The sequence below is a fragment of the Nansenia antarctica genome, assembly GCF_963989245.1.
Source record: "Nansenia antarctica genome assembly, chromosome: 11".
NCBI lineage: Eukaryota > Metazoa > Chordata > Actinopteri > Argentiniformes > Microstomatidae > Nansenia > Nansenia antarctica.
Genome location: NC_137681.1, coordinates 2,355,846 through 2,378,345, shown reverse-complemented (window position 1 = coordinate 2,378,345; position 22,500 = coordinate 2,355,846). Strand labels below are relative to the sequence as shown.

Here is a 22,500-nt window from a genome sequence, read left to right as displayed (position 1 = left end):
AGTCACGTGGTTTTTGCCAATTTGACACAAGCATCGATACATTTGTATCGACGCACATTGCGTCGGAAGATAGACGCCGTGTCGTGACTACTGCGTCGAGCGTAACATCCCTACTTTGAAGGCCCTGTATGGCCTAGCAGATGGTAACAGGGAGAAGAGGTGGTGAGAGGGGCGGGTTTCATCCTTCAGGATGCTGCTCGCTCTGCCGAGATGTCATCCAGTGTGGGCAGGATGGGAAGGAGGATTGGGAAGTCCAATCATTTTCTGAGAAGTGTTTATGACTCTCTGGAGGGATTTCCTTTCAGCTACTGTGCAGTTTGCTGTGATGGAGTAGGTGACTTTATTCACCCTCAGCACTGAACGAGTTTAAAGGACGTTCCCTCTGAGTGTGTGTGTGTGTGTGTGTGTTCTTCTCTGCAGCAAGCTGAGGCCCTCCATGATGCAGCACCTGCTGAGGCGGCTGGTGTTCGACGTCCCGCTGCTCAACGAACACACCAAGATGCCTCTCAAGGTGACCTCTGACCTCCACAGCCCGATCACAAACCCTAGAGAACCTGTAGTGGATTTAGTCTGCTTTCTTCTCTATTGATATTGGATATTGGACACAAGGAGATTGATCAACTTAGCTCGAAGCCTTTTATTTATAAAGTTACATGAGAGCAGTCTAGAGTTTGCAAAGTCCAGAGCCCCTGAGCCCCCTCCTTCTCTGAGCACCCCCCTTATATACAAAGTCGACACCCTTTATGACATCACTAATCAAATATGGTGACAGGAAACTAGACTTTAAGTGTGCATCAAGTCACTGTCCCCAGGCAGACTGAATTGTTAGCTACGATTTCCCAGAATGTAGAGATACAGACTTCAATACTTAGTCTATTTGATATAAAATTACAACAAATTGTATACTTCTTTTGTTTGTTTGTTGCTGAAACAAGCTTAGCTATCCAAATGAGGTGTGAGAAAGCGATTTGATACGATGTTTCGAAGTGTTTATCCGCTTCATGTATGTTGAAGACTTATAGTGTGGCCTCCTCCGTTATATAAACATGACATAAGACTCTTCTTTGACTCTTCCTCCTCCTGCAGCTGTTGACCAATCACTACGAGCGTTGCTGGAAGTACTACTGCCTGACGGGGGGGTGGGGGGGGTTCGGGGCCTCGTCTGACGAGGAGCTGCACCTGTCCAGGAAGCTGTTCTGGGGCATCTTTGATGCGCTGTCCCGCAAGGTAGACACACACACACACACACACACACACACACACACACACATCATCAAATGTGAATCGTTCAGCTCATTGCCAGATGTATGTATGGGCTTGTGGACTACATGTGGGTTATGGTAATTGTGTTGTAGCCAAACTTGTACAGATTATCAATGATTTATCGCCATCTAGTGGTTGGAGGAAGCTACACAACGCACACACACACACACACACACACACACACACACACACACACACACAAAACACACACACACACACACACAAAAAACACACACACACACACACACATTATGCATGACATCATACTGCACCCTCTAACTCTCAGTTTGAATAAACCCAACAACAACCTCAACTCTTATCACTGTATAATAAAATGCTCTATTTAGCAGACCTGGGTTGAAATGGTATCCTATGCTGCCATTGATTGAGTTTGTCTGGCTAATCATCTAGCAGACTCAAGGAAATGCTCAAAATATATAATAATAAAAAGCCAGATCTGCTAGTTATGATTAAACACAAACACTTCTATCATGTCTTTTATCCATTAACTATTGTCTTATTAAATGTTTTATCTATTTACTTTTTATATTTGCTTTTATTCATTGTAATTTGTATTTTCTTACTATGCTCCTCTTGCTGAATTAATAATGTATGTAAAGCACTTTGAATTGCCCCTGGTGTATGAAATGTGCTGTACTCATAAACCTGCCTTGCCTTGCCTATGCTTCATATAAACCCACGTCCCCCCTGTCTGTGTGTGTGTGTCTTTGTGTGTGTGTGTGTGTGTGTGTGTGTGTCATGTGACCTGCAGAGGTACGACCAGGAGCTGTTCAAGCTGGCCCTGCCCTGCCTCAGCGCCGTGGCGGGGGCGCTGCCCCCAGACTACATGGAGTCCAACTACGTGGCCGTGATGGAGAAGCAGTCGTCCATGGACGCTGAGGGCAACTTCAACCCCCAGCCTGCCGACACCTCCAAGTCAGTGACCGACGGTTCAGATGCAAATAGAAGCACTGCCCAGTAAACAAAGAGTCCAAAAGACGTCCTCAGGGACGCCGGAATGTGGATTCAGATGACGTCTTTCTAGGACGTCTTATGGACTACAGATCATCTTCTGTAGTCCATAAGACGTGCTAAAGACGTCATCTGAACCCACATTCCGGCTTCCCTGAGGACGTCTTTTGGACTCTTTGTTTACTGGGTACCCCCGATTAACGGGCACGTTAGGATGTTGTACAGTATGTGTGATGGACTGGGTTCTTGCATGGTAGCTTGCCGCCATTGGTGTGTGAATGTGTGTGTGAATGGGTGAATGAGAGGCCTGTGGATAAAGGCGCTATATAAGTGCAGTCCATTTACCATTTACCCCTCCCTAACGTAAGGTTCTGTTTCTGTCTGTATGGCCGTTCTTCCCCCAGTGTGACCGTCCCAGAGAAACACGACTACTTCATGAACAAATATGCTGAGCACTCCCATGAGAAGTGGTCCATGGACAAGGTAAGGGACTCTCTCCTGTCTGTCTATGCTGCCTGCATTCAAAGTGGTAGAGATTGATATGTGCTAGCTGGTTAGCATAGCCTCCTCTCCTCTCTGTTTCAGTCTGACTAGCTGGTTAGCATAGCCTATAGCCTAGCATAACGGTTTCTCTGTGTTTGTGTTAGTTTGCCAACGGCTGGGTTCTCGGGGACCTGATCTGTGAGGCCGCCAAGACCCACCCTCTCCTCAAGCCCTACAAAGGCCTGTCTGAGAAGGTAAGCTGGCAGTTGAAACAGTCACCAGAGATCAGGGTTGATCAGGGTTGGGCTCGGTTGAATCCGTTTTTTAGTCAATTCCGGATGTAAGTGAAATGATATAAGAAAGTATTTTAATTCAAATATATATATATTTTACGTTTGACATTTTTCCATTTTCCCCCCTATTTCCCCCTAATAACCTTTATTTATATAGCGCTTTTCCTGCAAACGTTGCAGCTCAAAGTGCTCCAATCATTCTATAATCATCATTTAATTATTCAGTACCGTAATTTAAAGGCCATATTAAAAAGATGGGTTTTCAGTCTTGACTTAAACATGTGCTGAGGTTGCATCCCTAATGTAAACTGGCAGTGAGACACAATCTGGGTGCATAAAATGAGAATGCAGCCTCACCAAATCTCTTCTCTGGATGCTCTGCTCTGATAGGATAAGGAGGTGTACCGCTGGCCAATCAGGGAGAGTCTGAAGACCATGCTGGCCTGGGCCTGGAGCATAGAGAGGACACGGGAGGGAGACCCCGCTAGCCTGCACAGCCGCGCACGCAGGATCTCCCAGTCCAGCCAGGTACACACACACACACACACGCACACATACACACAGACAGACGCTCGCACGCACACGCAGACGCACACGCACACTCACACACGCACGCACGCATGCACACTGACAGAATGACAGACAGACACGCACACACAGACACACACACACACACACGCACACGCACACACAAACGCACACTCACACACGCACGCACGCACACTGACAGAATGAGAGACAGACACGCACGCACATGCACACACACACACACACACACCAGGGTTTCCGTTAGAAAAATTTGCCGCCGGACATCGTGTCCGGGAAGATTTCGATTTACCGGACAAACGTGAATTATTCCGGTCATCATATTAAAATATAATAAAAAATTTTTTTTTCAAAATCATATTTTTTTTTCTCCAAATCTAATATAGCTGTTTGTCGCGGTGATTACTGTTGTGTAGCGACCTATATATGCCATTTAATGTCTATTTCTCATCCGATACGATTAGATGCGAGCTATATAATAATATAACATGATTCGCATGCGCGCTATGCCATTATGTCCAGCGCTGAACGGGCGCCTCACTGGGAACTGAACAGACAGCATCGATCAATGAACGGACTCCACATTACGTTAACTGAAGTTTGTTAAATTGTTTGGGATTAATGTGAGTTTTCAATTTTCTCTTTCCAGTTTTACCCTTTTTTAAAAATTTTATCAATAAAACAACGTCATTTCTATAACCAGGGGGGTGTTCCATCGACGTCGCTGGAGGAAAGTCTGGGCTTGTTTTGACAAGTCTCGCGAGATCTATCAAGATATGCCTGGATCTTTTTAAGAGTCTCGCGGGACTTGGCGAAGTGGGCCTAGGTTTTCCTTTGGCGACGTTGATGGAACACCCCCCAGGTCTCGCTGGTTGGGAAGGCATTTTCGTTTAGCTGCCTGTCAAATCATACTTAGGGGATAGCCCTGTAAGCTCATACGGGTCTGTATGTCGTCCTGAAGACCGGCTGTTAGATCATATAGCTGAAGTTTGTCTCCATCTTACAACACTACTTTACATTGTTAGCAGGCTCATAAAACAAACCGTGTTAGTTGACTAGCGATGTGTCATTGATTTTCGACAACGCGGAAATGTATTCACATTTTTCGAAAGAAAAGTCAAAGCATTAGAACGTAGAACGGAACATCGCACGCGCGCGGAAAGCCACCGGCCCCGATTTGGCCAGAACTTTTTTTTCCGTCAGGAGATTTTCTTTTTGTTGCTTGAATCCCTGGGCTCCCCCGCACACCGTGATTTAATTCGCACACTGTCTTAGTGTAAATGTTGTCCGTTTCGTTTGTTATCCTTGTTATTGTGCGATAAAGATAAGGCTTTCCGCTTCGGGCCACCATTTTCAGCTGGGCACCGGACACACACACTCGTGCACGCGCAGCACTGCCCGAGAGAGAAGGACCCGCCCCCTTTGGTTAGCCTATAAGCTGGCTGGAGGGGGCGGGTCCTTCTCTCTCGGGCAGTGTGTGTGCGTGGGTGTGTGTGTGTTTGGTGCTCAGCTGAGAATGGTGGTGATTATTTTCACCGGACATTTTGTCCGACGAGTTTTCAGTTTGTCGGACTTCAACAAATGTTACCGGACAAAGACCGGTAATTACCGGTTAACGGAAACCCTGACACACACACACACACACATACACTCTTGTGTAGACTCTTGGATAGACAAACAAAAAGACAGTCAGACAGCCAGATCATATTGCCATTGATATGAATAGAAAAAAGCCAGTGACCGTCTGTCTGTCTGTCTGTCTATCTGTCTGTCTGTGTTGTCTGTCTGTCTGTCTGTCTGTCTGTGTGTCTGTCTGTGTTGTCTGTCTGTCTATCTGTGTTGTCTGTCTGTCTGTCTGTGTTGTCTGTCTGTCTGTCTGTCTGTGTTGTCTGTCTGTCTGTCTGTCTGTGTGTCTGTCTGTCTGTCTGTCTGTCTGTCTGTCTGTGTTGTCTGTCTGTCTGTGTTGTCTGTCTGTCTGTCTGTGTTGTCTGTCTGTCTGTCTGTGTGTCTGTCTGTCTGTCTGTCTGTCTGTCTGTGTGTCTGTCTGTCTGTCTGTCTGTCTGTGTTGTCTGTCTGTCTATCTGTGTGTCTGTCTGTCTGTCTATCTGTGTGTCTGTGTGTCTGTCTGTCTGTCTGTCTGTCTGTGTTGTCTGCCTGTCTGTCTGCCTGTCTGTCTGTCTGTCTGTCTGTCTGTCTGTGTTGTCCAGCTGTCTATTGAAGGCGCTCCAGGTTTCAGTCCGCGGCCCATCGACATGAGCAACGTCACCCTCTCTAGAGACCTCCACGTGAGTGACCATCACTACCAGCTCACTGCATCATGTTTATGGCGCAAATATACACAGTTATGGACATTGTATACTATATGTTACGGTACATGTGGGAAAACTAGGGTTAGGGTTAGGTGCTAGGGTGACTTGGTACATGCTGGCATGTCTAATCCTATCCCTACCCCTAAACCTAACCCTAACCATAGCATCCTAGCACCTAACCCTAACCCTAGTTTTCCCACATGTACCGTGTTCCCACATGTACCGTAACATATATACTCCTTCTCTCTGTTGTTGTGTAGTCGATGGCAGAGCTGCTGGCAGAGAACTATCACAACATCTGGGCCAAGAAGAAGCAACTTGAACTGGAAGCCAAAGGTAAGAGAGACACAGTCCTCCCTTCTCAGTCTGATCTGCTTTCACACACAGACAGGGTTGACAATACTACTACAATAAAAATGATGTAAAATATTCAAAGGTAATGTAAAAAGTCAGGACACCTCCACATGTATTACTACTTAAAATGCCTAAAATTAGAATCAAGCGCACCGCATCAGGTGCAAATGATTAGAATATCCTTAGAGACGATTTTGGAGGAGCCTGTCTTATTTAAACCTCAGATATTTAGTTTGGTTCGCTCTCGATTGTTGAAGTGAAGTAAGTGGTATCACTGGCAAGATCAAAAGAGCTCTCTGAGGCCTTCAGACAGAAGGTTGTAGATGCGTATGAGTCTGGGAAGGGATTGAAAAAGATCTCCAAACAATTAGAAATCAGCCGTTCCACTTCTCCAGGAAATAAAGTGGAGAACATGTCCTAGCAAGGTCAGCCCAAGAGCAGACCGCAAGATGCTTAAAGAAGTCTACAAGTCAAAACATCAGGGCGAGACTAAAGTCTACCAGAGAACACCTAGACAAACACCATGACTTCTGGAACAATGTGCTTTGGACAGTTGAATTATAAGTTGTAAGTTGAACCAGGTGTGCTAGCACTGTAAGAGGTGCAACCCTGTGGGTCCCCCTGAACAGGAATTGAAAACTGCAGTTGAACTATTTCATTATGTGTACTTTGGAACTGGATAAACGTACTTCCTGTCTGAGGTGAGGTCAGTTTTGATGACCAACCAGCAGGTGGCACTGTTGTACTGTCCAGTCTTCTCTCCTCTGTACCGTCCCCAACATCCTCACAGTCAGTGTTGCCAGATGGGATTGTTGCTATGTTTCCAGCCTAACCACAGTCTAAAAGCCACCCAGTGTGATCATAAGTAGCCCAATTGGGCGGGAATACACCCAATCTGGCAACACTGCTCTCAGTCCCTTCTCACGTGTGTTATCTGACAGTCTGTCTGCCCTCTGGTCCTGTTCTGTCAGGGGGAGGCAGCCACCCTCTGCTGGTGCCCTACGACACGCTGACCGCCAAGGAGAAATCCAAAGACAGAGAGAAAGCACAAGACATCCTCAAGTTCTTCCAGATCAACGGCTACAGTGTGACCAGGTGAGGCTGGAGGAGGAGGAGGAGGTGGAGGAGGAGGAGGAGGAGGAGGAGGAGGAGGAGGAGGAGGAGGCGGTGGAGGAGAGGGGAGTTAACACTAGAACAGCCATGCCTTTTTACCTACTAATTTTCTTTTTACCTACTACTTACCTACTACTCTTTACAATGCTAAGCTGCTATTTACACACAACGACCACTAGTTGGCCGCTTGTAAATGAGCCTGCTTCCTACACAGAAAAACGTCAAAATAGCTTTATACTAGCTTATCCTGATGTGATTTAGAAAATGTGAGGATACTGGGTGGTAGAACGCACATATCTAGGAAAAGTCATGAAAGGAGGGTCCTGAAATTTGATCGAGTGCAAAGATATAACATTTTAATGAATGAGAGGCTGTTGTAAAGCGCTTTGGATAAAGGTGCTATATAAGTCAGTCCATTTACATCCTCCTCCTCCTCTCTCCTCCCTCTCTCCTCCCCTCCCTCTCTCCTCCCTCTCTCCTCCCTCTCTCCTCTCCTCTCCTCCCTCTCTCCTCCCTCTCTCCTCTCCTCCCTCTCTCCTCCCTCTTTCCTCCCTCTCTCCTCCCTCTCCTCCCTCTCTCCTCTCCTCCCTCTCTCCTCTCCTCTCCTCCCTCTCTCCTCTCCTCCCTCTCTCCTCCCTCTCTCCTCTCCTCCCTCTCTCCTCCCTCTCTCCTCTCCTCTCTCCTCTCCTCTCCTCCCTCTCTCCTCTCCTCCCTCTCTCCTCTCCTCTCCTCCCTCTCTCCCCTCCTCTCCTCTCCTCCCTCTCTCCTCTCCTCCCTCTCTCCTCTCCTCCCTCTCCTCTCTCCTCTCCTCTCCTCTCCTCCCTCTCCCCTCTCCTCCTACTGTCCTCTCCTCCCTCTCTCCTCTCCTCTCCTCCCTCTCTCCTCTCCTCCCTCTCTCCTCTCCTCCCTCTCTCCTACCTCCTTCTCCCTCTCTCCTCTCCTCCCTCTCTCCTACCTCTCTCCTCTCCTCCCTCTCTCCTCTCCTCCTTCTCTCCTCTCCTCTCCTCCCTCTCTCCTCTCCTCCCTCTCTCCTCTCCTCCCTCTCTCCTCCCTCTCTCCTCTCCTCTCCTCCCCCCTCCTCCTCCTCTTCCTCCTGCTCCTCCTCCCCCCCTCCTCCTCCTCCTCCCCCCCTCCTCCTCCCTCTCTCCTCTCCTCCCTCTCTCCTCCCTCTCTCCTCTCCTCTCCTCCCTCTCTCTCTCCTCCCTCTCTCCTCCCTCTCTCCTCTCCTCCCTCTCTCCTCTCCTCTCCTCCCTCTCTCCTCTCCTCCCTCTCTCCTACCTCCTCCTCCCTCCCCTCTCCTCCCTCTCTCCTCTCATCTCTCCTCCCTCTCTCCTCTCCTCTCCTACCTCTCTCCTCTCCTCTCTCCTCCCTCTCTCCTCTCCTCTCCTCCCTCTCTCCTCCCTCTCTCCTCTCCTCTCCTCCCTCTCTCCTCTCCTCCCTCTCTCCTCCCTCTCTCCTCTCCTCCCTCTCTCCTCTCCTCTCCTCCCTCTCTCCTCTCCTCCCTCTCTCCTACCTCCTCCTCCCTCCTCTCTCCTCCCTCTCTCCTCTCATCTCTCCTCCCTCTCTCCTCTCCTCTCCTACCTCTCTCCTCTCCTCTCCTCCCTCTCTCCTACCTCCTCCTCCCTCTCTCCTCCCTCTCTCCTACCTCCTCCTCCCTCTCTCCTCTCCTCTCCTCCCTCTCTCCTCTCCTCCCCCCCTCCTCCTCCTCCTCCTCCTCCCCCCCTCCTCCTCCTCCTCCTCCCTCTCTCCTCTCCTCCCTCTCTCCTCCCTCTCTCCTCTCCTCTCCTCCCTCTCTCCTCTCCTCCCTCTCTCCTCCCTCTCTCCTCCCTCTCTCCTCTCGTCCCTCTCTCCTCTCTCCTCCCTCTCTCCTCTCCTCCCTCTCTCCTCTCCTCTCTCCTCCCTCTCTCCTCTCCTCTCCTCCCTCTCTCCTACCTCCTCCTCCCTCTCTCCTCCCTCTCTCCTACCTCCTCCTCCCTCTCTCCTCCCTCTCTCCTCCCTCTCTCCTCCTCCTCCCCCTCCTCCTCCTCCTCCTCCCTCTCTCCTCTCCTCTCTCCTCCCTCTCTCCTCTCCTCTCCTCTCCTCTCCTCCCTCTCTCCTCCCTCTCTCCTCCCTCTCTCCTCTCCTCCCTCTCTCCTCCCTCTCTCCTCCCTCTCTCCTCTCCTCTCCTCTCCTCCCTCTCTCCTCCCTCTCTCCTCTCCTCTCCTCCCTCTCTCCTCCTCCCTCTCTCCTCCTCCTCCTCCTCTCCTCTCCTCTCCTCCCTCTCTCCTCCCTCTCTCCTCTCCTCTCCTCCCTCTCTCCTCCTCCCTCTCTCCTCCTCCTCCTCCTCTCCTCCTCCCCCCCCCCCCTCCCCTCCAGGGCCATGAAGGAGCAGGAGTTGGACACGCCCTCCATAGAGAAGCGTTTCGCCTACACCTTCCTGCAGCAGCTCATCACCTACGTGGACGAGGCCCACGAGCACATGCTGGAGTCTGGTGAGAACACTACACACATCATCTATGACTTCACACTACACACACATACTACACACACACACACATTACTACATACAACACACTACACACACACACTACATACACACACACACACACACACTACTACAACTACATACTGCACACTACACAATCCTAACCCTACACGTCTGGGACTTCATACTACACACAGCACCATCATCTATTGGTCATCTATCAATCTAAAACCGACAGGGTTTTTACTTCAGATTGTGACGCTGAAGTAAGATGACCATGTGACTAAAGATGACCCTGTCTTCTCTACAGATGTTGGAACGCGGCCCAAAGGAGAGACGGTTCCACATGAACAGCAGATCAAGTTCTTCGGAAAGGTCAGACTTTTTTTTTTAACTTTTTCTGAGTGGGGTAGTCCCACTCATATTTTTCATTTTATTGGACAGATATAGTGAAGACAGACAGGAAAGTAAGGAGAAGAAGGGAGAGAGGGCATGTCAGCAGGGCATGGGCCAGATTCTAACCCATGCCGACATGGGCATAATATGTGTGCACTGTAGACCGCAGTGCCAGACCACTGGACCACCCCAGGCCACAGGAAAGATCTAACTCCTGATATCTCCCTACCCGACGTCTACTCACCTCAAAACCCACATTCAGAAACGCTTCAGTGCAGTTTTATTGATCTAGGGCGGTGATTGCAAATGGATGCATTTTGGTCTTCCAAACATAAATGTCACAGGGCGCTCGATATAATATTGGAAAGAGGGAAGCGTTTCGTCTACTTTTAGCTCTATACTCTGACAGTTTGGATTTGAAATCAAACAATTACTATGAGGTTGAAGTAGAGAGATTCTCAGCTGTAATTCAATGTTTTCTTCTTTCAGATTTAGAAATTACAACCCTTTTTATGGGGACACAGTCCCTGTATTTCAGGGCAGCAAAAGTGTTGAAAAATTGTCTTGACAGGTGTCTCTGGGTAGTCAGGTGTGTTCCCTCACATTAATTTTGTCCAGGAGTGAAAGAGCTGTTAATGTCTGGTATTGATTCTAGGCTTCGCAAATTTTGGCTTCAGAGTCTGTTAGTCTGGAGCAAAGAGACATCGATCAAGGTCGATGTCTCGATCATCATCGATCGAAGTCAAGGAAGCCGTTATGAGGCTGAAATATCAGAACAAACCGTAGACCTGCCAACATCAATAGCTTGTAACATCATTAAACAAATAAAGAAAGCACTGGTGAGTTCAGCAACCTCATAGCGATTGTTTGATTTAAAATCCTGTTTGGATTTGAGCTCAAATAAAACAAAATGCTTCCTCTTTCTTTCCAATACTCGTGGAAGGCGCTGTGTTTGCTAGCAGTGAGATAATCAAAGATCCTGTAAACAAACATGAAAGAGGCGCCAATTTAAAGCTAATGTGGTTGACAGGAATTGCAAGGCTACGATGTGCCAACAGCTTAGAGGAGGCCATCTTCATTGTTAACCATCGACCCAAGAAATCAATACACACAAGCAGAGTAGAAGACAATGATATCGCGACAACAGTCAGGAATATAAGCTCAATGATGTATATGATACGATATAGGTAGAGCCTCAGAGAGAAAGCATGTGTTTCATATTACAGACATTACATTTTCCATGTGCACTTTCAAGCTGTGAATCTCCCGTTCTACCACATCCCAAAGGTGTTCCATTGGATTCAGATCCGGAAAACAGTTTGAGATGATTTTTGCTTTGTGACATGGTGCATTATCATACTGGAAGTAGCTATTAGAAGATGGGTACATTGTGGCCATGAAGGGATGCACATGGTCAGCAACAATACTCAAATAGGCTCTGGCCTTCAAGCGATGATTGATTGGTATTAACGGGTCCAAAGTGTGGCAAGAAAGCCTTCCCCACACCAACACACCACAAACAGTACTTATTGTTCCTGTCATTACACTATTAGGCTTCAATGTCATTTTTTAAGAGAGAAAGAGAGATGGAGAGAGAGAGAGAGCGACAGAGAGAGAGAGACAGAGAGAGAGAGACACAGAGACACACAGAGAGAGAGAGAGAGACAGAGAGAGAGACAGAGAGAGAGACAGACACAGAGAGACAGAGAGAGAGACAGACAGAGAGAGAGAGAGACAGAGAGAGAGAGAAAGAAAGAGACAGAGAGAGAGAGAGAGAGAGAGAGAGAGAGAGAGAGAGACAGCTTTGTAGGCGACTATTAAATAATGTGTTATGGAAAACATAACTCCTTCTAGGACTGTAGTCCCAGACGCGTATCCCGATATCCCGATAATAAAATATAGATTATTTACCTTTACCCTTGACTTGTCTCCCTTTTGGTCACTCGCTCTAAGCCGGGTTAGTGACAAACGGGGGCTCGTCCGGGATAGAATAGAGAGATGTTACCACAAGTCACGCAACCGTGTCCGTTGGGTTCTAGGTAGTCCTGCCGCTGGTGGACCAGTACTTCAAGAACCACCGCCTCTACTTCCTGTCCACGGCAATCCGACCAATCAGCAGTGGCGGCCACGCCTCCAACAAAGAGAAGGAGATGGTGACCAGGTAACGGTTAGAAGCAGGAAGTGGCCTCGGCCTGTCTGTTAAGATGTGTAGACCTACGTACCTACGGGTTACCAGCCCAGTAAACAAAGAGTCCAAAAGACGTCCTCAGGGAAGCCGGAATGTGGGTTCAGATGACGTCTTTCTAGGACGTCCAGATGACGTCTTTCTAGGATGTCGTCTTCTGTAGTCCATAACACGTCCTAAAGACGTCATCTGGACGTCCTGGAAAGACGTCATCTGAATCCACCTTCCGGCCTCCCTGAGGACGTCTTTTGGACTCTTTGTTTACTGGGAGTTACCGTGGAGATCTGTCCAACATGGACCCCGATGTCTGAAAGAAGCTCTGTGAAATTGTACATTTCATGCTACTAACCGTCTGGCTCTGAAAACCCTGACTGGCATCATGGAATGATCCAGAATGATCCAGAATGATCTTTAACATCTTTTTAACCCAGATAATCTCTCTGTTCTTCAACTGGCTTCACTCAATTGTCTCACGTGCATCTTTGCTGTTTTATGTTTTCCCCCCCTCTCTTTTTCCCTCTTTTTCTTTCCCCCTCCTCCCCTTTCATCTCTCTCCTTCATCTCTCTATCTTCAGTCTTTTCTGCAAACTGGGAGTTCTTGTCAGACATAGGATATCAATGTTTGGTAAGGAAGTGTTGACGTCCAAGTGTGCTGGGTGTTCTGGTGTTCTTGCTGTTTTTTCTCTCCCGCCTAAGGTGAGGGCCATGAGTGTTTCCTGTGACCAGGGAAAAACTCCAGGCCCTGTGCCCCTCTACCTTTTGATAGATGTGTGTGTGTTAAACCTTAAACCTGTGTTAGGGAGGGAGGGTTAGGGCTGCATTCAGACTGGGGTTCACTTTGTGCCACTTCTTGGAATCGAGATTCACTCAAGATTCCAAAAGTGACCTTGTTGCAGTTCTGAGCTGGCCTTAAGTGAGGGACTTGCATGCTCTGTGTGTCGCCATGCCTGGAGTCAGTCAGTCTCTCTATAGGGCGACACGTTGCTATCAATGTCTTGCCGCCCCCAAAGACTGTGAAGCATGTCGCCTCTGCAAAGTTTTCTAATCCGATTAGACCGACAGGCTATGGTGGGTCTGCGTTGATTCAGAGCCCAGCGTAGCACGGCGTAGCACAGCTCTACTGGACCACGGGCGTGCACGGAGGTCTCCTGTTTCTCCTATTCTGAAGCCACATCGTACGATGATTAAACTCGGCCCTCCCTCTTTGAGTTAAAGCTGTTATCTCCCCCCTTAGTGACTTATTATCTCTTTCATTATTTCACTCAGCCCCGTTGATTAAGTAAACAAATTAAGCTGGTGGCGAATTGATTGATTAAAAACAAAAAGTAAATCAATGTTATTATTGGAAGGTATTAGAAAACTTTGCTGGATTTCATAATTGCATCAACTTCCTCCTCCTCCTCCCAGCTCTGGTTCCCTCCCTCCAGAGCCCAATGTCTCCGGTTACCCTCCTCCTTGGAGCGTGCTCTGTTCACCCCCCGCCCCCCCACCTAGCACTCCCACCCCCCCCCCCTAACCCCCCCACACACACACACACACATTATGCCAATCCTATGAGGAAGAAGTAGGCAACGAAACAAGGAGAAGGGGGAGAAGAATTGGGCTTGTGTGTGTGTGTGTGTGCGTTCGCACCTCTGCGCGCATGTGTGTGTGTGTGTGTGTGTGTGCGTGTGGGTGTGTGGTTGTTTGTGTGGGTGTGTGTGTGCGTGCGCGTGTGCGTGTCTGTGCGTGCGCACCTCTGCGTGTGTGTGTGTGTGGTCATCTCCCCTGCATGAGTGTGTATGCATGCCACTCATCCTCTGTTGTGCCAGGGTGTTCTCTGAGATGCAGGGTAACGCTGTCCTCTCACACACACAGGCACCGACGCCACCTCCATCGTCAACTGTCTGCATATCCTGGGACAGACGCTCGACGCCAGGTAAGAGACCTGTAGTGGATTTAATTGATTCTTAGTAGATTTAGTAGTAATATAAAAGCACAAAGAGCTTAAATCAATTGGCTCAAATGAGGCCTTTTATTAAGCAAAGTCACATGAGCTCAGAGAGAAAATAGCAGTTAAAAAGCCCTTTCCTGTCAGAGGAACACACATTTATAGAAGTTTCCTCCCTGATGAGGTCACTACTCTTGCTTGACCAATCATAATCATCTGCGCCACAAGTTATGGGCACATCTCTTACAGGAAGGGAAGGCCTTCCTTAGTGCTCAATTTCCCAGAATGTAGAAATAGAATGTAGAGATAGAATGTAGAGATAGAATGTAGAGATAGAATGTAGAGGTAGAATGTAGAGATAGAATGTAGAGGTAGAATGTAGAGGTAGAATGTAGAGATAGAATGTAGAGATAGAATGTAGAGGTAGAATGTAGAAATAGAATGTAGAGATAGAATGTAGAGGTAGAATGTAGAGATAGAATGTAGAGATAGAATGTAGAGATAGAATGTAGAGATAGAATGTAGAGATAGAATGTAGAGATAGAATGTAGAGATAGAATGTAGAGATATAATGTAGAGGTAGAATGTAGAGATAGAATGTAGAGATAGAATGTAGAGATAGAATGTAGAGATAGAATGTAGAGATAGAATGTAGAGGTAGAATGTAGAGATAGAATGTAGAGGTAGACTTCAATTCTCAGCATATTTGATATCAAACTACAACAGACCTTTCAAACCTGAATACAATGTTTATTTACCATATTGTCTCACTATTGATCGATCGATTGATTGATTGATTGATTGTGAACACCCCCCCCCCCCCAGGACGGTGATGAAGACGGGTCTGGACAGTGTGAAGGCGGCCCTGAGGGCGTTCCTGGACAACGCGGCGGAGGACCTAGAGAAGACACTGGAGAACCTGCGGCAGGGCCAGTTCACCCACACCCGCACGCCCCCCCCCCGCGGCACCACCCAGGTCATCAACTACACCACCGTGGCCCTGCTGCCCGTGCTCTCCTCCCTGTTCGAACACATCGGACAGAACCTCTTCGGGGAGGACCTCATACGTACGTACCTGTTTGTTAGACCTCCTGTCTTAGTGGTGTGTGAGTGTGTGTGTGTGTGTGTGTGTGTGTGTGTGTGTGTGTGTGTGTGTGTGGACATGAGTGCGTGTGAGTGTGTGTGCGTGCGTGTGTGTGTGTGTGTGTGTGTGTGTGTGTGTGTGTGTGTGTGTGCGTGTGTGTGTGTGTGTGTGTGTGTGTGTGTGTGGACATGTGTGCATGTGTGTGTGTGTGTGAGTGAGTGTGTGTGTGTGTGTGTGTATAGACATGCGTGTGTGTGTGTGTGTGTGTGTAGACCAGTCCATGTAACTCCTCGATATGTGTCTCTGTGTCTCTGTGTCTCTCTGTGTCTCTGTGTCTCTGCAGTGGACGACGTCCAGGTGTCCTGCTACCGGGTCCTCAACAGTCTGTACTCCCTCGGCACCAGCAAGAGCATCTACGTAGAAAGGTATTAATATTATATATTAATATCACAACGCCTCTCACTGGATGAGCCTTGCGGTTAGAATGTCTGCCTCGAGTTCGATCCCCGGCTGAGTCGTACCAAAGACGATGAAAAATGGTACAAAAAAACTCCCTAAAAACTCCTCCTCCTCCTCCTCCTCCCTGCAGACAGCGGCCTGCGTTGGGGGAGTGTCTGGCTGCGTTCTCGGGGGCGTTCCCAGTGGCCTTCCTGGAGCCTCAACTCAACAAGTTCAACAGCTTCTCCATCTACAACAGCAAGAGCTCCCGAGACAGGACAGGTAACTGCTTCTCCTCTTCCTCCTCCTCCTCCACCTCCTCCTCCTCCTCCTCCTCCCCCTCCTCCACCTCCTCCTCCCCCTCCTCCTCCTCCGCCTCCTCCTCCCCCACCTCCTCCTCCACCTCCTCCTCCTCCTCCTCCTCCCCCTCCTCCTCCTAATCTACAACAGCAAGGCCTCCCGAGACAGGACAGGTAGAGCCGGAGGGTCAGACAGACACACGGATTACATTTACATTTACATTACATTTACATTTTTCGCATTTAGCAGATGCCTTATTCCAAAGCGACTTACAATCAATACATTTGACTAAGCAAGTGAATCATCAGTTCACCAGTCGTAGCAGGAAGAGTGATCTAGCTCAGGCCAGGGGCCATTGGCAGTCTCAGTGATAGAAGGAAAAAAACAAGAAAAATGAATACTTTTTAAAAATGTATTTATTTTTTATTTTTTATATAGACACTGGAGAAACAGAGAAACAGTACAAGGGGGGCAGTAGAAGTCTTAGGGGGGTAGATGTGCACATGGTCCCCCACGGACCAGTTCCCTTTTTAATCTGCCTCTCTCTCTCTCTCTCCCTCCCTCCCTCCCTTCCTGTATCTCATCATCAACCTTTCCCTCCGTGTCTCATTATCGCTCTTTCCCTCTCTTCGCCCCCTCTCTCTCTTCCTGTCTATCTCTCTGGCCGGCTCCATTCCCTATTTCTCGTTCCCCCCCACCCCCACTCTCTTTCTCTCTTTCTCCCTCCCTCCCCTCTCCCCTTCCCTCCCTCCCTCCCTCCCTCCCCCTCTCTCTTCCTGTCTATCTCTCTGGTCGGCTCCATTCCCTATTTCTCGTTTACCCCCACCCCCCCCACCCTCTCTCCCTTCCCCCCTCCCCTCTCCCTTGCCTCCTTCCCCCCTTCCCCTCTCCCCTCCTCCCTCCCTCCCCCTCCTCCCCCCTCCCCTCTCCCTCCCCTCCCATCCCCCCTTCCCTTCCTCCTCCCTCCCTCCCTCCTCCCCCCTCCCCTCTCCCTTCCCTCCTTCCCCCCTTCCCCTCTCCCCTCCCCTCCCATCCCCCCTTCCCTTCCTCCTCCCTCCCTCCCTCCTCCCCCCTCCTCCCTCCCTCCCTCCTCCCCTCTCCCCCTCTCCCCTCCTCCCTCCCTCCCCCCCTCAGCCCTAGGCCTGCCCCCCCAGGTAGCGGAGGTGTGCCCGGCCATCCCCTCCCTGGAGAAGTCCCTGGAGGAGATCATGGAGCTGGCCGAGTCGGGCATGCGCTACACCCAGATGCCCCACGTGATGGAGGTGGTCCTGCCCATGCTGTGCAGCTACATGTCCCACTGGTGGGAGCACGGCCCAGAGAGCTGCCCCCCCCCGGAGGGGAGGGTGGTGGGGGTGGGGGGGGCGGCCGACAGCGGCTGCTGCACCTCCCTGACCTCGGACCACATGAACACGCTGCTGGGGAACATCCTGAAGATCATCTACAACAACCTGGGCATCGACGAGGGAGCCTGGATGAAACGCCTGGCAGGTAGGGAGGGAGGGAGGGAAGGGAGGGAGGGAGGGAGGGAGGGAGGGAAGGGATGGAGGGGGGGATGGAGGGAGGGAGGGAGGTAGGGAGGGATGGATGGATGAGTGGATGGAGTGGGTGGGTGAGTGGGTGGGAGGGTGGGTGGATGGATGGATAGATGGGTGAGTGGGTGGATGGATGGATGGATGGGTGAGTGGGTAGATGGTAGATGGATGGATGGATGGATGGATGGGTGAGTGGGTAGATGAATGGATGGATGGATGGATAGATGGGTGAGTGGATGGATGGATGGGTGAGTGGATGGATGGATGGGTGAATTGATGGATGGATGGATGGATGGGTGAGTGGATGGATGGATGGGTGAATTGATGGATGGGTAGATGGGTGGATGGATGGATGGATGGATGGGTGGATGGGTGGATGGATGGATGGATGGATGCGTGGTTGGATGGATGGAAGGATGGGTGAGTGGGTAGATGGATGGATGAAACGCCTGGCAGGTGGGGAGAGACTGGAGGAAGCAGGCTGAGGAGAGGACGGACGGATGTCTGGTTGGTTGGTTGGTTAGTTGGAAGGATGAATGGTTGGTTGGATGGTTGGGTGGTTGGTTGGTTGGTTGGATGGTTGTTTGGTTGGTTGGATGGTTGGATGGTTGTTTGGTTGGTTGGTTGGATGGTTGTTTGGTTGGTTGGTTGGATGGTTGTTTGGTTGGTTGGTTGGATGGAAGGATAAATGGATGCATGGCGGGATAGTTGGATGAGTGGGTGGATTGATGGAGGATGGATGGATAGATGGGTGGATGGGGTTCAGTCAGTGTTTTACCCATCTCACCATCTCCCACCACGCCTCTCTCCCCTCTCTCCCCCTCTCTCCCCCCCTCCCCCACCACGCCTCTCTCCCCCTCCCCCCCCCCTCTCCCCCCCCTCCCCCAGTGTTCTCCCAGCCCATCATCGGCAAGGCCAAGGCCCAGCTGCTGAAGACCCACTTCCTGCCTCTGATGGAGAAGCTGAAGAAGAAGTCGGCCACGGTGCTGCTGGACGAGGAGCAGCAGAAGGCGGAGGGGCGCGGGGAGATGTCCGAGGCCGAGCTCCTCATCCTGGACGAGTTCACCATCCTCATCAGAGACCTCTACGCCTTCTACCCCCTCCTCATCCGCTTCGTCGACTACAACAGGTACTTCTTAAAGCCCGGGGCGGGTGGAGGTGGGTGGAGGTAGGGGACAACAGACTAATTTGAGTACATGGAAAGAGGAATGCTATTGTTGTAGTTTTATATCAAATATGCTGAGAATTGAAGTCTAACTCTACATTCTATCTCTACATTCTACCTCTACATTCTACCTCTACATTCTACCTCTACATTCTATCTCTACATTCTATCTCTACATTCTATCTCTACATTCTATCTCTACATTCTACCTCTACATTCTATCTCTACATTCTATCTCTACATTCTACCTCTACATTCTATCTCTACATTCTATCTCTACATTCTATCTCTACATTCTATCTCTACATTCTATCTCTACATTCTATCTCTACATTCTATCTCTACATTCTACCTCTACATTCTATCTCTACATTCTATCTCTACATTCTATCTCTACATTCTATCTCTACATTCTGGGAAATCGAGCACTAGAGGAAGGCCTTCCCTTCCTGTAAGAGCTGTGCCAAGATCTGTGGCGCAGTGAATAATTCTGACTGTGTGGACAGGGCCAATAACTTGTTGCAATCACAGCGTTGTATAATATGATTGGTTCCCAAGAATAATGACCTCATGACCAAGGACAGTTCGATAAATATGAGTCCCGCCCAACGTTGGTGGGCCTTTTGTCTGCTATTTTCTCTCTGAGCTTCCGTAACTTTGCTTAATAATGACTGTTTGTTGTTGTTGTTGTTTATCTCAGGGCTAAATGGCTGAAGGAGCCCAACGCCGAGGCCGAGGAGCTGTTCCGCATGGTGGCGGAAGTCTTCATCTTCTGGGCCAAGTCTCATGTAAGCAACAACGCAGAAATATGTCACATCATCTCGTTATCGCTCCTAAAAACATGTCCTTTGTTAGCCTCCGTAGTGACATCACCAAAACGTTGTTTACAAAGCTCTCCACAACTGAAACTCATTGAATCAATCAAATCCTGATTCAGAAACAAGAATGTCGTATTAAGATTCCATTCAACAGTGGGAAATGTCCAGCTGTGCTGTGCGGATAAACTGTTTAGCATTTTGCCTGCCGTCCTTTGGCAGCTAAAGCTGTCTGACTGTGATGTATGTCCAGTGCCTTGATGTGGATGTGGGGCTGCGCTATTTCATGTTCCCCAGCCCCGACCACCGAAGGCTGTGTTGCTAGAAGTCCCAGCCAAAGTCTGACACAGAAATCTTACATTTTTCTTCCAATTTCCAGAATTTTAAACGAGAGGAGCAAAACTTTGTGGTGCAGAATGAAATCAACAACATGTCCTTCCTCATCACCGATACCAAGTCCAAAATGTCGAAGGTAAGCGGCGGAATATTTCACTCAGACAGCTAGCTATGTGTGAGTTATGCTACGTTAGATTTATGGAAATAAGACTCACTCAGCCCTAGGTCAAACTGAGTAGTTAACACTAGAACAGCTGTGCCTTTTTACCTACTATAAGAGCCGCCCCCTCTTTACAATGCTACACTGCTATTTACACACAACAACCACTAGTTGGCCGCCTTGTAAATTAGCCTGCTTCCTACACAGAAAAACTGGAAAATAGCTGTATACTACCTTATCCTGAAGTGATTTTTGAAAATGTAAGGATACTGGGTGGTAGAACGCACATATCTAGGAAAAGTCATGAAAGGAGGGTCCTGAAATTTGATCGAGTGCAAAGATATAACATATTTTTTACTCACAGGCCACCCCACCATGGCTGTTCTAGTGTTAATTGCATTGTTATTGTTTATTTTTCATAATATTTGTTTCCCTTTTTCTGCTGTACAGTGTCCATGGGTTTTTTGTTAATGGTAATGGACTGCACTTATATAGCGTCTTTATCCAAAGCGCTTTACAACGGCCTCTCATTCACCCATTCACACACACATTCACACACCAAGGCACTTTTTGAAAGGCACTTAAAATCCTATGTATTATGATGAAGATAATAATAATAATAATAATAATAATAATAATAATAATAATAATAATAATAATCAATAACAGCCAATCAATCTATCAATCACAGCCCATATGAAGGCCAGGAGCTGTATTGTGAGTAATGACATACAGCACTTTGCTGTTATTGGGTTAATAACTGAGCTCATCTCCTCTGTCTGGCTTACACTCTTACTAAGGACACGGCTGCATCATAAAGACTTTCAGCACGTCAACACATTAACGCTGTAAACATCTTCACCCAGTAAACACATTAGCCTTCCACAGACAGACTACCTGGTGGTGTGTGTGTGTGTGTGTGTGTGTGTGTGTGTGTGTGTGGTGTCTTCATTCATCAGACATGAACACAATGTCCTGGGTGATGCACGTGCCTCTGACCCGTAATTACAGCCTGTCTGCTCACTGTTCTGGGTTGACGTGTGTGTGTGTGTGTGTGTGTGTGTGTCTGTGTCTGTGTCTGTGTCTTTGTTTGTGTGTGTTTGTGTGTGTCTGTGTGTCTGTGTGTCTGTGTGTGTGTGTGTGTGTGTGTGTGTGTCTGTGTGTGTGTTCTATCTCTGTGTGTGTTCCAGGGGGCCGTGTCCGACCAGGAGAGGAAGAAGATGAAGAAGAAGGGCGACCGGTACTCCATGCAGACCAGCCTGATCGTGGCGGCCCTGAAGCGGCTCCTCCCTGTGGGCCTGAACATCTGCGCCCCGGGGGACCAGGAGCTCATCGCCCTGGCCAAGAGCCGCTTCACACAGGTACGAGCTGATCACCTGGCCAAGAGCTGCTTCAACCAGGTCGCCAAGCACTAACCTAGCCTAGTCTAGCACTAAAAACTATTTGTATTTCTCAGGTCTTTTATACTTGGAGCACCAGGTGCAGTCAGCACCTGAGGAACAGGACACAGCTGTTAGAAATCAGGTGTTAGGAATCAGACATGGAGACAGACAGAGTGTGTGTGTGTGTGTGTGTGTGTGTGTGTGTGTGTGTGTGTGTGTGTGTGTGTGTGTGTGGGTGTGTGTGTATGTGAGGGTAAGCCAATGAAGATCCATCCAGATGTGCGAGTGGTGTACCAGACAACAAACACACCCACACCCAAACAGACACAGACAGATACCCATGTGCTCACATATCACACAGCTGCTGGTGAAAAGTGCAACTAGTAGCTAAAGTCATTAGTAGTTTTTCATGTTTGTTTACATGCGCTTAAACTACAGATTGTAAGCTTTCAAATGATGTGTCATACATTGAAATCGGAGAGAAATTGAACAGGACAGGCGTATTTGAATGTTGGTCCACCTCAAACACTGAATGGGAGAAAAGTCACTAAACGCAGCCACAGCTACGAACGCTGGTAACAGCTAGCGGCTAACGAAGCACATCGCTACGAAGGTCTAAACTGTATGTTAATAACATCACATCAACATGCTGAGAGAACATCGACATGCTAAAAACACATAACTACACATAACTAGTTTGTTCTCCATGACTTTCTTTTTTAATGTATTTGTTTTATACATATTCCTTATTATAATTGATTCCATTTACCCAGGTGCAGACAATGCCGTTTTAATTCAATTTTTAAAAAGCTTTAAAAGCTTTATTGTTTCATCAATTATACACATAATAAAATATGGATATCGACACAAGACGGTAAAGCATTATCATCTATTAAAAGAACGATAAAACCGTCAGTGACATTCAGTCGGTCCGTGATTATTATTACAGCATCGTAGATCATACAGCCTTGTTTTTTATT

General features: G+C 48.5%; 1 protein-coding gene across 1 annotated transcript in view; it reads left to right on the top strand.

Annotated features, from left to right (window-relative positions):
• Positions 1–22,500, top strand: part of ryr2a (ryanodine receptor 2a (cardiac)) — a gene marked incomplete at both ends in the record, with an annotated part of 91,997 nt that overhangs the window by 26,113 nt on the left and 43,384 nt on the right. Inside the window, 22 exons of the mRNA XM_080541878.1 lie at positions 421–511; positions 1,087–1,227; positions 2,036–2,199; positions 2,640–2,718; positions 2,883–2,972; positions 3,402–3,539; positions 5,765–5,842; positions 6,127–6,202; positions 7,192–7,315; positions 9,689–9,804; positions 10,108–10,172; positions 12,233–12,354; positions 12,954–13,003; positions 14,236–14,296; positions 15,134–15,375; positions 15,736–15,817; positions 15,982–16,112; positions 17,265–17,618; positions 18,551–18,791; positions 19,528–19,615; positions 20,022–20,114; positions 21,329–21,499. Of these exons, the coding sequence (XP_080398004.1) occupies positions 421–511; positions 1,087–1,227; positions 2,036–2,199; positions 2,640–2,718; positions 2,883–2,972; positions 3,402–3,539; positions 5,765–5,842; positions 6,127–6,202; positions 7,192–7,315; positions 9,689–9,804; positions 10,108–10,172; positions 12,233–12,354; positions 12,954–13,003; positions 14,236–14,296; positions 15,134–15,375; positions 15,736–15,817; positions 15,982–16,112; positions 17,265–17,618; positions 18,551–18,791; positions 19,528–19,615; positions 20,022–20,114; positions 21,329–21,499 (2,797 nt within the window). The remainder of the gene's footprint in view (positions 1–420; positions 512–1,086; positions 1,228–2,035; positions 2,200–2,639; positions 2,719–2,882; positions 2,973–3,401; positions 3,540–5,764; positions 5,843–6,126; positions 6,203–7,191; positions 7,316–9,688; positions 9,805–10,107; positions 10,173–12,232; positions 12,355–12,953; positions 13,004–14,235; positions 14,297–15,133; positions 15,376–15,735; positions 15,818–15,981; positions 16,113–17,264; positions 17,619–18,550; positions 18,792–19,527; positions 19,616–20,021; positions 20,115–21,328; positions 21,500–22,500) is intronic.